Source organism: Saccostrea echinata, unplaced genomic scaffold (assembly GCF_033153115.1).
Source record: "Saccostrea echinata isolate AGI-Se365-2 ecotype Australia unplaced genomic scaffold, CSIRO_AGI_Sech_v1 ptg000062l, whole genome shotgun sequence".
Lineage (NCBI taxonomy): Eukaryota > Metazoa > Mollusca > Bivalvia > Ostreida > Ostreidae > Saccostrea > Saccostrea echinata.
The window spans coordinates 4,478,147-4,493,375 of record NW_026889811.1 but is presented as its reverse complement, the minus strand read 5'-3'; the positions used below and the strand labels follow the sequence as shown (position 1 = coordinate 4,493,375).

The 15,229-nt window shown below is 34.2% G+C and overlaps 1 protein-coding gene across 1 annotated transcript in view; it reads left to right on the top strand.

Annotated features, from left to right (window-relative positions):
- The first annotated feature begins 1,766 nt into the window (after positions 1 to 1,766).
- LOC133175373 (uncharacterized) overlaps positions 1,767 to 15,229 on the top strand; it is a 52,578-nt gene continuing 39,115 nt past the window's right edge. Inside the window, exon 1 of the mRNA XM_061310469.1 lies at positions 1,767 to 3,373. Within this exon, the coding sequence (XP_061166453.1) occupies positions 1,773 to 3,365 (1,593 nt within the window). The 5' untranslated portion in view covers positions 1,767 to 1,772 and the 3' untranslated portion in view covers positions 3,366 to 3,373. The remainder of the gene's footprint in view (positions 3,374 to 15,229) is intronic.

Here is a 15,229-nt window from a genome sequence, read left to right as displayed (position 1 = left end):
AAAATGTTTTGCTTTAAGAACCCACTATACACTGCATGCTAGAGAGTTCTGATTCTGTGGTATTTTTCTGTAGTTAGAGTGATCTGCCCTTAGATCTAAATTACAGCATATTACTCAATTTGTAATCAATTCAAGCATTCTAAGCATTTTAAAAGCCAAAATAAATTAATTGAACACTTTATTTATAAAAAATAATTTTCTCTGACAGTGTCCAAAAAACATTTTGCACTGGTGGGTCCTTAAGCTTTGCGTGAAGTTTCCTTAACGTTTTTTTTGGGAGGATCGATAAGTCTGTCCGTTGTGCCGATAAGAAAAATTAGGTTCAGTTTATAAGACAAGGAACAAAGCTAAAAAGTAAAATAAAAAAAAAAAACAGGATAAAAAATTGTTTAGAAGTATTTACTTGTATCTGTAACACTCTCTTGCCATTGATTTTCATTATTCACTTGTATTTGCTCTAAGAATTTTTGCTATATCATCGCTTTCATTGCCGGACATACACGTAATATGTAAAATATTGAACACATATTAGTAACCCCCATATAATATTGTTGGTTATATGCAGATACCAGATGGGGTGTGGTCATAATGACACGAGAGAGCGTAGCTCCACGAGTTGTCATTTTGACCGCGTCCATGCATTGTGTATCTTCACATTATCAACAATATTATATGGGGTGAGTGACTTGTACCAAGGTTTACTAAAATTGATAAAATCTTATTTTTGTAATATAAACGACTGACTTATGTCATTGAAATATTTTGATTTAACAGTATTTTTGAAGCTTATTTAAAAACTGTCAAACTTAATAATCAAACTTTTTTTCAACATAATTTCAATTTTTTTTACAATAAATAATGTACAGAAATTGTGCACTTAGAATAGATGCAATACAAAACTATTTTTTTTATTTTCCAGTTTTCTTTGCTTTGTTATAAATACATGTATAGCGATATTGGAATCATTTCAGAGATACCAACGACGTCATTACCCGACATTATTCTCAATAAATAAGTTGTGTCTTCAACGATGAACAAGCTATGAGGAGAGCTTAATTTAAAAGAATGAAAATAAAACCAAATTGTTTTTTCTGCAGACTAATATTCCATAAATAACACCAAATATTGTATATTGGAAATTTAAGCGTTTTCCAATAGAGTAACCTGTATATAGGAAAATCATCCTCTGGTATCTTACACAAATGCCTGGTAATATATACCCTTATTTTTGTGACGACGCTTTGTAAAGTAGCAATATTTCAATCAAAATTCGTGTCATATATATATATATACGTATTACGGATTAACGTACTTGTCGTCTGTCCTCAATATGTAAACACATCCATGTGTATCTGTAAGACTCCAAAGCCCGATGGTCGCACCAAAGTCCGATGGTTCTTCGCCAATCCCCGCGAGGGTTTGGTGTCGGTATGGACGCTAAAAGTCTGATGATCTCGCCGAAGTCCGATGGCTCGTCTGCTATGAGACGCGATGCACTATTTAAAGTGCGATGGTCTGAAACGCCAAAGTCCGATGGTGCAGAGAAAACAATCAACGTTTATGACGTCAAAATGATCCGACATCAATCCTACACTTGTCTGTAATCTAAACGCGAATATTTTAGGATTAGTCCTCGCATACAAATTTGACTGATTTTGCTTATTGCTTGCACCCACCTGACATATTTAAGGGTTAGTCCTCGCGCACCACTCGACTGATATATAGTTAAGAAACCATCCTAACAGACCTTTTTCAATTTATTCTTTTCAGATATGAAGTTATACCAGGAAATTTTGTATTCCTTATTCGTAGTCCCATTCACAGCTGGAAATGGAATGAGAACAAATGAAGGCCTTCGCATCCACGACGGAAGTATCTCCACCCTCGCCATTGCTGTGTACCTCATCGGTATAGCGTTTGTGACAATCTTCGTTTCTTCCACGCCTTTGCACGTAGATCCCGATAACTTTATTCGTTTCGTCCTGATAACAGTAGTTCTCATTGGTGTTGGTGCCCTGGTATTTCTCTGGGTGAAGTTTAGAAGACAGATGCGTGAAAATGAGATAATGGTTAACTATACAACCAATACCAAACCAACAGGACTGAGGCTCAAATTTCTGTGGCTGTTCTGCTTGGGATTGATAGTTCGAGCAGCGCTCAGTATGGCTAGGAGATTTCACAATATAAGCACGTCCTACCATTTGGCGAGGTCCTACGTCAGTATTATATGGAATATTTTGCTTTTCGTCTTTGCTTGTCTACAGACGGCGTTCATAAGTTACTTCCGAAATACAGAAATCGTAGGGTCCCTTCTTGTCCACTATGGGATGATCTTTATCGTTGTCGCAAATTTGTCCGTCTGGTTTGACTCAATTTTGGCACAGGAAAGACATTTTTTCCACCTTAACTTTAATGAAACAAAAATCAATAACTTTGGAGTGGAATCTTTCAACTGCACTAATGAATCTTCTATCGTCTGCTTCGCAGAGAATGCATTTCCGTACGTCTTGCCTATAGTGGCCGAATTCTGCTTAGTTTCCATCGGATTTCTCTTTCAAATTTGGTCCTCAGCAAAAAGAACAATGATTAAAAATTTCCTCATGACCTCTTCTGATATACAGGGGGAAAGCACTTCTCTGCTGAATAGTGAATACGTCGAAATAGACCAACAATCATCCTACAATTATGGAGCGCGCAGAAAGTCAGCACTTTTGTACCTTAGTGCTGCTGTTGGGGCCGTTTTTGTCGTTGTCCTTCTTATTATCGTCCTGGCCATCCTGACTGAGAAAAAAGAGGAAGAGTTACGCAGTTTGTACATATCTCTTGAAATATACCGTCTTATGTACACCATTATCATGATTGGCCTTGTGTTCCTCGGTTTTGGCCTTTTATATGGTCAGTGCGTACCCACTAGTAACCCACGTCACATTTCTGGAAGTGAGTACATTCTGCTGTTTAGTTCCTTGGGAATGGTGATGTATCTTGTCTTTGGAGTAGTGGCAGGTTTCAATTTCAAATCGCAAGGGTCGTGGAACATTGCTGAAAACATTTTAAGTCTGATTCTTGTATATTTCCAGACTGTTCTAATGCTGCAGTCCTACCGATATCGAAGATACCGAAAACTAGAATGTTTGTCAATCAAGAATGTTTTTATGCTCCTAGCAGTGATGAATCTTGGACTTTGGTTCAATGACAGCTTTCTGCAAAATCGAGTACCTTACATTAATGAGGTTAATTATAAGATGTATAAACAAGAAATATGGGATTTTGTGAACGGAACACTCTTTCCAATCACCGTTTTCTTCCGGTTCCAATGTTCAATGATATTATATGAACTTCATCATCTTTTCCGTACCCATAACTAATTAAATTTGTACATTGACTCAAGAACACATGAAAATACCGTGAGAAGTGGAAAACACAACCAATTTTGCAATTTGCATTAGAAATTCAAAGACACTATTGAGATATGATATAGTTGAACTTCGGTATCTCGAACACGGATATCTCGAATACTATGGATATGTCGAAGTGTTTTGAAGTCCCAAATGGTTTTTCTTGAAGTATTTTACCCTTAATATCTCGAACCCTTGGATATCTCGAAGATTTTCTCTGTCCCATCGAGTTCGAAATAACGAGTGTTGGCTGTAATTGATATACATGTATAGAAAGTCAGTTTTCAGATAGAAAAAATGTTATGAAATTCAACACTTACATTTATTTTTAAGTAACGCTAAATCTACATTGTAAATACAGAAGCATCAAAATATAAATCATAATGAATTTTCTTTTATTTAGAAAACCCACGAAAAACTCGGTCTAGAGTCTTAGATTTTTGCCAAACTGCCCAAAGTTTCTCGAATTCCTCTGATTGTCCCATGAACTATGAGTATATTCAAAGCGACCAAATTCAAATAATACCTACATTGTACCCTGACCCTTGCATATCTAATACTGGAACAGTCTACGCTTACATGTGTATTTCATGACTACGAGGAAAATAGTCAAACTTGTACCAAGACAGCTGGAAAAACATGGGAAACTGTTGCTTTCCAGGCATTCCTCACTATCGAGGGGCAACAATATGATTGTTCCCTGAGTATAGTTATGAAATAAGTGTTTTTTATTTATTAGTCATTACCTAACCTCGTAAATGATTTCTCCAAGTAATAATATAGGCCTAACAATCAATGGATACATTTTTGCCTTGAGATACATCAAAAGCGTTTATCAATTAACGATAGTTATTACTTCATTCATATATCTCAGTGAACTCGAAATAAAAGACAATACAGAGCCTGCAACATACTTTATATTTGGATGTTTTGCTGACTATAGACATATAACGGCCAACGTATAGCTAAACTATGTGATTAAGAGGATGACTTCAGCTTTTCTATCGTCAATTATTGCCCTTAATTATGTAGCAATATTCCCACATCACCTGCATATGGTGTTTATGTCTCCCAACTGAATCAATACGCAAGCACATGATCTGAATACGATTAATTTTTGAATCGAGGCTAGCTACTCACAAATAAGTTGTCTTTACAAGGATTTCAACAACCCCCCGGGTAAAGTCAAATTTTCGTAAAGTCTACGGTCGCTAAAAAAAAAAAAAACTTGTTTGTAATGTTTGTAAATACAACCTATTGTTGGGTCGTATTTTGTCTGAAATGTTTCATACTATTTGTTAGGTCATTACTTTTATACTTAATTTGACTACGGAGTACCCCTTCTACTTAAATAATACATAGGACTCACAGCGGGTCGACAGGGGATGCTTACGCCTTCTGGGCACCTGATCCCACTTCTGGTGTTTCCATAGGTCCGTGTTTTTGTCCTGTTTACGATTCGTTTTGTTTGCTGCATTAATAAGATTGATCACTGCGTGTTTATCATCTTTACCTTTTACATTTACAAGTATCTTCTGTTAGAACATCTACAAAAACATTTCTTGTAAACCTCACGCGGTCACGGTATCCTAGTGGTAGGGTGTTCAATTCATGATCGGGTGGCCCGGGTTCGATTCTCATCAAACCTAAGACGTAAATTTAAGCAGTGATTGTTCCTTAGCCAAGAAGTGAAATCGTGTCTTTTGCATGAGACCTTAAAAATCGAGGCCCCGTGTCTTGGTAGGCGTTGATACGAAAAATTAAAACATCCTCACTGCATAATGTCCCTGAGTGTCGATTATAGGTTTAAATTTTAAAAACCCTTCACCGGTATATGGTGACATCTCTATATGAGTGAAAAATTCTCGAATGCGACGTACAACAAAACAGTCAATCTTGTAAAATTCAAACAAAGTTTACTTAGCCTCTACATTGAATTTAATTCTCACAACTCATGGTCTTAAATCAGAAAAATTAAATGATGTGATTTTCATTAAGCAACGTCATGATGATTTGAACACTTGAATATCACGCTGACGTCTAAACCATGCAAAAGTTCACTCTATGATACATGTAGAAGTTTGACTGTGTTAGAGTATACAAAAACATTTTAAAAACATGAAACAGTTCAAATTACAATTTATATAGTAGTTTAGGTAATGAATTCCTTATTCTCATTAAAAGCATGCAAAACTACCTAAATGAGATCTAATATTGCTAAACGTTTCCTAATTTTTAGGGGGCGAAAAAAGTTTCCTTTAGAATTGATTAACTGAGAGGAGATTGACCTTCGGAGTGACAGCATGTCATAATGACTCTTCTGTTCCTTCTATTAGGATCTGCTTCTTCGGTATTAAGATCGTGGACACTACTCAGCCATTTATGATAATTATACATTTGTTGCAGCTCTAAGCATTTACAGTGTTGGCTAAAAGAATTACGGTAGGTTTTAGTAGCACTGTTCTTGGAGCATCGTCGGAAACCCACAGTCGGCCTCGCTTCTCAGAAAAGCGAGACAGGCCGTGGGTTTCCGACTGTGTTTTTGAAGGTATATTATCATAAATGTTTTTATCATTTTCATCAAATATGGCGGAATTTAGTTTAATAATGACATTTGCAAAGTTTATTGGTTATCTTAGCCTGGATATATATACCCAGGAGCAAAAATCGACTGCTTAAATTTATTGCAGAGATCCACGAGGAAGTAGGAACGTATTTATTACCTGTTTGAATTTCAAAGTTACCAAGGTTTAGTGTAGAAAGAGGTGTATTGTACTGCGTTGTTTGATTGTTGTGAGAAGCTGAAAGAACTTGTCGTGGGCTTAACCAAATAAAGTCTTTATCAGATTACCCTAGACCCCTTGCCACAGTTTGTGCGGCATATATCATTGAGGCACAAACGTCTAATTTACTGAAAATAATAAAACAGTTAAAGGATGACTGCACTTAAAGCCTGGGTTTGGGTCTTTTTCGGTTCTCTCTGTTGCTTTTCTATCTTAACCTTATTTCACTTTTGTATACTTAGTATTTATGAAAGAATCCTGTCAATATTTAACTATCAGCATCATCATAATAACAGAAATACTACATATATTGATGAATATACTTTATATAATGTGAGAAGTACATAATATATTGTTGTGTTCACTGCATATAATGTTAGACCTGCCGCATATAATGTTAAAAGCACTTCATATAATGATAAAAAAAAACCTCATATAATGATAGATATTCATAATATAATGACATTTCTACATCATATAATGAAAGAAGTACTGTATATACTGGGAGTTGCACACGATATACTGTAAAAACTACTTCATATAATTAAAATAGTACCACATATAATGAAGAGAACACTGCATTTTATGTTTAATCCTCATATAAGACAGTCCCGGCGTTCCATATACCTGCCCTTGATTGAACACTAGATTAGCTGCAATAATGTAGCCCTCTCCAATTTTTTTTTTTTTTTTTTTTTTTGGGAGAGGGCTACAACTCCTTAGGATCTCCGTAATGGTGCAAGTGCGGGAGTGATTCACTACCGCACAGATTTCGGCTCAAATTATCAGTAAGTGGGTATTTTATTAACATATCTTACCTAAACTCATAAAATGTAGTTATGCAGGACATGAATTGATCCAAAAATATACAGAACAATCCGTATATCGGTTATTTTTCGTGTATGTTAACATCACAACTTGAATTTATCCGCCATGTTTACTGACCTTGATCGATTTTATTTTGGGACAACCAATGAGAATTTGGGATCTATGGGTGCGGATCTGTATGGATTTCCCTCATTATAAGCATAAATATCACTGTTTATGATAAAAATATCACCTGGAATGCTTTTATTTATCGATGTTTAGCTATATCATACAACACAAACATTTATCAACACCGACATTTACATTATCAAGTGATTCTAAATTTCAAGCGCAAGTCTCAGTACATCACGCGAGAACTGTCATGGCTGCTGAGGTGAACGACTGGAAAACACGTATATTTATTTTACTTGGTTTTCGCGTATAAAGGGCTATGATGTTGATAGTGAATAAAAATTCCGTCTTATTGGAAGTAAGTTGAATGCAAAAACAATTTATTTTGCCTGCAGTCGCCCGTATCTAAAAAATATATTTGCACCATTACGGAGATGCAGTGGAATTGTAGCCCTCTCCTGAAAATATCAGATTAAAAAAAATCGGAGAGGGCTACATTATTGCAGCTAACATTAGATATGCATGAGAGGTGGAGCTAATATTGTAAGAATGGATCTAAAATTAGACTTGATAAATACTAGTAACAATGACATGTTTGAAAAAAGTGATAACTCTTTCCCATCTTCCTCTGTATTATGTTTGGCACTAATACAGACAAAGGTTTCAAAACGAAATTAACAATATGGACACGTCCATGTAATTAAAGGAGAATTTATATCAATGCCAGATAACTTAACGTGTTCGAACACAATGACAATGTCCTAGTTAGCACAAAACATGCTGCCTCACAAGTCACATGACGGAATTTAGTATTCACGAAGTTACATGAGGTAAGAAATCACGTGGTTGATTATAATATTCAATATGTCATAACCCTTGGTTACAACAGAGAGAAAGCGAATGTAAAGAAGAAGCAGCTGAGCGCATGTTAGCAAACATGCGCTGACTATGTATGAAGTTATAAAAGTGGGTGTCCTCATTATCGAAACAAGATTCAATAAATTGTGATGACCCTTGCTTTTGAAAACAGATACGAACTTCGTAAATACACACTTTTATTAAATGTAATTACATTAAAGTTGTAGATTGGATGTTGACCATTCTTGCAATTAAAAAGAAAATGCTTATTTTGATAGTTTATTTTGTCGAAAATTTCGCATGTCTTTAAGTGCAGTCATCCTTTTTATTGAAAACTATATGGTATAAATAAAACATTTATCTTGAAGCATTCTACTTGAATCACTATATCTTAGATTACCAGATTTTCTCAGCAACTTATTTTCACAAGTAATTGTTTGGTTTTATCTATAATATTAATTTCATAACCGAGAAAAATACTTTTTTGGATATCGTTGTACATGTATATGTATACAATTTCTTAAAGTACAAATTTTGGCCAGCATTAATTTTGGCGAGCATATACACTCTCGTATAATTTAAATATAAAATATTGGAAATAATATTCTCGAGTTAAAAGGTTATTCACAGTATTGTCTTGCACAAAAATATTAACAATTTTCAACCCATAACTATAATTATCAATTAGTATTTCGTGAAGAATATCAGAATTTGAGGTTCAACAAATGTTCAGAATTAGCGGAAAGATTGTACCTTTTGATTGGCCATAAGGAAATCACTTAGAAATATTCTCTATGATAAGCACTCTACTTTCTGTATTAATTTTACAAGGAAATATTTAATTACTTTCACACACGATCGTTGAAATACTAAGGTTGATAGGAGATATTCAGGATTGAAATAACAGGGAGATTTAATTTTTTTATTATAATAAGGGCACTTTTAAAAAAAAACCTATGTTGTGAAGTTCGACAAGGACTTGATGTAGCACTGTGAAATACTGAAAAAGGCCTATCACTAGATAATCGCCCTAGACGATCCATATGAGGACATTGATAAGAAAGGTGAGTAAATACTTATTAAAACGAATTTCAATTGGTAAAATATTTATTCTCATATTAAAAAAATTAATCTTTTTTAACAATCTGCAAATCTGTCCAGGAAATTTGAAATTTATCAAGGAAACTTGAAAATAGTGACCAGTTTTTAAATGATTTTGTACCTGAAAACAGGCAACTCAAGCAGGTGCAGGTACACTTGTGTTTATGTTGCCTCAGATTTTACTCTTATCAATTTTTTTTTTAATTTAAGTCAGCAATATTTTTTCACAGATTGAGAAACTAGTAGACATTGCCAAATCATTAATCATATTCCCTTTTGTGGCGGGAAATCACCCCCTGGTTAACTACCAGACAGCCCCAGGATGGACTTCACCGGATGGAAGCATCTCTACCACCGTCCTCGCAGCATTTCTGATCGGGGTCGTTTTCGTGTCTATTTCCATTACAACATCACAATACAGCATACACGAGGACCCCGATAATGCAATCCGATATGTCCTCATTACTTTCGTTTTGGGAGGAATCATAGGACTCACAGTTATTACGTTTGCAATCAGGAAACAGGGATATGAAAATATGTTGCCGGCAGAACATAAAAAAATCTGCGCAAAAGGACTGAAATTAAAATTCTTGATATTATTTTATTTGGGTGTTTTTACAATGGCTATATTTAGTATCATTTTACGGGTCGAGCGAATTTTCTCAGGATTTCACATCGAACGCTCCGTAGTTAGCATAATTTGGAATGTTTTATTAATAGTATTTGCCAGTGGTCAGATATTCTTCATCTCCCTCTTCTACGAACTGCCCAGCATTGTTGGCAACATGCGCATTTATTACGGTATAAACTTTGTTGTTTTGTCAAACGTCTGTATCTGGTTTGATTCCATTGTTGCCGAAGAAGTACACTTATTTCATATAAGAAATGATAGTGCTAGGAACGAAAACAATGAAATGGAAACTTTCAATTGCACAGGTGCTACACGAGTCAGGTGTGTGTTCGAGAATGTATTTCCGTATCTGTTACCAATCACAGCTCAGTACGCTCTCGTATCAATTAGCTTTGTACTAAATATATTTTCGAAGACAAAACAGAGAAAATCCGTTACCATCGAACCCTGTCTTTCAGTGAATGAATCTAGTCCTCTGTTAGCATGTGATGATGAATTGGCTAAACCGGAAGTAACGTCACAAATGAAATCGCGCATTTGGTACATTTGTGTTGTGATTGGTGTAACTTTAGTCTTTGTGCTCATGGTTCTGGTAGCAGTTGTAATGGCGCAACCTTCCAACGAAGAAAATGTCTTTCGAGCGCTAGAGAAATATCGCCTGAGTTATGACATTTTGCTTCTGCTGTTTGCATTTCTTTGCTTTCGTATGTTATGGAGTCAATGTGTACCATTATCTACAAGCACGAGTTTTTCAACCGAAGAAGTTATTTTGGTTTTCAGTTCTACAGCAATGACAATGTATTTGCTCTTTCAGATTCATGCTGTAATGAATCAAAGAAAAGTCGTCGATGTCACTATTGTTGAAAACATAATAAGCCTGCTAATTGTGTATTATCAAACAGTCTTGGTTCTGCAAAGTCGTCGTTACCGAAATTTCAAAAAAGAAAGACGTTTCAGAATCAGTCATGTCATTTTGCTGATGTTCATCATGAATCTGGGATTATGGTTCAATGACGGTTTTTTCCAGAAACATGTGCCCTATGTCATGAAGGAAAAATATCGGATCTTTGATAGGAGGGCTGTAGATTTTATGAACGGGACATTGTTTCCTATATCCGAATTTTATATGTTTCATTTGTCCTTAGCTTTGTTTGATGTTTATTGTCGATTTCGAACTCAATAGCCCCCCTCCCCCTCTTTACCATAATTCAATTTCTTTTCGCCTTTGATAAACATTTATATGCATGTAAATTTTGTACATGTATATACCTTTCTGATTTAAAATGATTATGCCACTTGGTGTTGATGTACATTATTAGATGTGCGCAACAATTCAAAATATTAAATACATGTAGTTTATTGTTGTTTTTGTGGCTTATGAACGATACAGTTCCTATGCTCCAAGAGACGCTGTTTGAAACTTGAATCATTTCACCACCATTTACTATATTTTTTTTTTTTGTATTTTAATAAATAGAGTGGAATTAGAATTTTTATAATATGTTTGTTTTGGCATTTTTTTTTTCAAATTAATAGTATGGATAGATCACAAATATGTCCAAATTCTATTTAAGAAGTAGAAAAAGGTCTGGGTATATATTGGAGGGAGGGGGTTCCTGTCTCCAAGCATCTATGCAAAAATAAGCGTATTAGGTCTCCTCCACCTGATCCGAGTATATACAGTGACTAGAGATGAGGAGTTCCATGGATTATGAGGAATAAGCTTATTTTTCATTAAATGTATTTGAACAATAGAAAGATCATGCAAGACAAGTACTATATACAAAGATACACAAAGTGTACAATATAAGGAAGATAAATTAATCTAAATTAATTAATTTCTAAGAACCCAGCATTCCCTCGTCAATAAACTTGATATATACAAAGTCGACTTCATTCTAAAGGAGCAAAGCATATAAATAAAAGCCAACAAACGTTGGTAGTTTTCATTGTATATTATGACTACTCCTTCACAATATAAAATCAAAGTGTTTTCAGTAATTTTTTTTCATGCTGTTTTGAGCAAACAAGCAACCAATCTAAATATTTTTTTTCAAGAAATTTAACTTATGGAAGAAATGGCCGGTGATCAAAAAATAATTTGTAAAATTCAAGTTGTTTTTATTGTCAATATCATCATCAAAAAGGATATTGTGTCCAGCCAAAGGTAAGCAAATTAAAACTTGCCAGCTAAAACCCCCTCCCCACTCCACCCCCAATAGAAATGGAGGTAGCAATTTTTTTTTTGTATATGTCCATATGTACAGGACTTCACGCACATACATGTAGCGCTATATACGGAAAGAAGTATCAACACAATAGCTAAGCAATCAGTGCATGACCCTGCGATGGTTATAAAAATGTTGCCAAAAAAAGATTAATTTTTGTCACCCAAATGTGTCGTTTCTTTCCATTGTAATTACATGTATAAAACGGCAACACGAGTCCAGCTACAAAGTATCTGAATATAAAGGCGTGCAAAGATGGAAAAAGCAAGATTAAGGTTTGAATTACCAACTTTAAAGATGGAATTACATGTACCAACTTTAAAGTTGGAAAAGCCGAGATTAAAGTTGAAATTTCCAACTTTTATGGAATTGCCAATTTAAAAAATATTACGTGGCACTATATATATATCGGCAAAATTATTGGGGGGGGGGGGGAAGGAACACGCCCCCCGCCCCCGGTTACCATGGCCATGGACAGTAAGCAGCTGACAGTGGTAGTATATGGTTGATACATATTATCTATAAACGTAGGCAGTTGGACCGGGTGATATACAAGAGGCAGCTGGCATGGTTGTCACTAATCAGTTGACCTGACTGTTGTTTATGGAATTCAATAATAATTATCAGGCTTGTAGCAAGGGATTCAAAAGTGTTGGGGGGGGGGGGTAACTTCCAAAAAAAAAAAACTGACAAGCAAAAAAACATAAACAAAACAAAAAAGGGAAAGAAAACAAAACGAAAAAAAATCCGAAAACAATAAAAGCCTCAACTGACTAAAGGGGGGGGGGGCTTTCCAAAATTATCTGACAAGCAAAAACAAACAAACAAACAGGCAAAAACAAAACAAAACAAAAGATCTAATTTGCTGTACAGATCCTAGATTACTATAGCAAAATACTATACTCAGAAAAACCCCACGTTCTACGATTATTATATAATACTTAGAAGTAAACATTAATAAAAACAAAAGTAATAATTTTTAACAACTTCGGTAGATTACTAAAGGAAGCATTCCATCTTGGTAATGATATTATAGAATGTGTAAAACAATATAAATATCTGGGGATAACTCTTGAAAACAACGGAAACTTTATTGAAGCAAAAAAAAAAAAAAAAAAAAAAAAAAAAAAAAAAAAACAATTGTATCAAATAAGCTTGTAAAAGGCATGCTTCAAATTTTATAGAGATATAAAAAAAAAAATGCTAATTCCTCTATAAAAACATTTTTACACATATTTGATCACTGTATTAAACCTGTAGCTTTGTATGGTTGTGAGAACTGGAGCATTATTAATGTTACATGTACTCCAAAAAGGAAAAAATGTCCCTCTTTTTGATATATTAAAAGATTGCCCAGGAAGTTGAAAAACTCAATGTGAAATTCTGTAAATATATTATGGGGGTATCTAAAACTTGTACAAACGTAGGAATCTATTCTGAACTGGGAAGGTATCCATTATATATAGATATGTTAAAGCAAATTTTTCATGTACTGGTATAGACTAGAACATACATCATCTAATTTACTGGAGGCAGCTTTCCATGAGTGCAAGTTAAACACCATCGACAGTGATTGGTACTCCAGTATTTTATTCTACAGTGAAAAACTACATATTGATTTGTCCCTTTGCAAAAAATTAAGTGAAAACAAATTTAAACCGTACATTAAAAAGCAATTACATAATAATTTTTTAGACTCCTGGAAAGATATCCGTACCAATTACTTAGAAGGATTTAGTAAATTAAGTAGAGTGTACATACTTTAAGTATAAAAGGTCATTCAATTTTGAAAAATACTTCTTTCCATATATAGCGCTATGTATGTGCGTGAAGTCCTGTACATATGAACATATACAAAAATTTATTAGAAAATACGTTGATTTACACCTTATTTTCAATACCATAATGTAAAACAAAAATGGACTTCATTTTATTGATTGACATTGCATTGCATTGCAGTGCAATAAAATGCAGTTAAATTCTTATTATGGCAAACAGTCTAAATTCTCTAGCAAACATAAAAATCCACTCATCAGTCAAAAAGGAGTGTTCATTTCTTTTGGATCTTTTGCGCATACCCAAACTAGTCATTCGATAAAAAAAAAACAGGAACACATAACTTTGCGACTTAATTACTGATTGTTAATTTTGATTCATATCAAAGAAAACAAATATTTAAGAATGTGAGAATAAAAGAAATGTTCTAAAAAAGCATAAAATGAAAAAAAAAGTGTGTGTATTCAATCAGTTTTTAAACTCAATTAAGAAAAAAAATTGACTAAGTTAATTTTGATTGCACAATTTGGCAGGCATCACAATGTATTGCATCATATTGCAGCAGCGTGCAGTATGGTGCAATTCTACTTGTATTTAAACAAGCACAATTATTTTACTTGTCAATGTATTAGAAATATTCCCCACCATCCATCCTCCAAATACAGCTTTTATATACAATTTGTCCTTGTGATTGAATGTTTCTTTGGAAATTTGCATAATGTAAGTTTTGTTTCAAAGTTCGATAACTCAAATTATGTCCCTTTGAACAACGTAGACAAAACGATCATTAATTTCTGCTTTATCTTATGTAAATGTTTAAGCAATGCTAACGAGTAACAGGCTTGTATACTATATATAAGACGTTAGGCAGACGTTCACAAATGACCATGTGTTAAAGTCTGAGTAAATAACGGTAATGTCGCGTGTACAGGACTTAGTGTGAGCTTATCTCACTAAACAAGTACTGCTAAGCAGTATTGAAAAGCGTCTTTGATTGTTCTACACAGTCATCGGCGCTTTGTTTGAGTCTCAAAATATTCACTCATCGGTCAACAGGAAAGTTTATATTTTTTCACTGTTTTGCCTAATAATAAAAATTGACCAAGTATGTTTTAATTAGACAGTACATCAAGCATTACAATGCAATGTATTGTAGGACAGTTATATTTTTATTTAAAAGCAAAATGAATGTAGGACAGTTATATTTTTATTTAAAAGCAAAATGAATTAGCTTGCAATTAAAGAACTTCACTCGACACTCCAATTTTCCTCGGGATGTTTCGCATATATCCATATCAGTCTTTCAATTAAAAAAAATCAGCAAAAGTAACTGTTCTTTGATGAGAACTTAGCTCTAAGTACTGTTATCAGAATATATTCTGTTTATCCTTCCTGGTGCTTATCTACATTATACTCTCAAAATTTACACTCATCAGTCAAACATGAAATTTCTCTCATTTTCAATCTTTCATATACCCAAACTAGGCGTTGCATAAAATAATAAACAGCAATGATTGT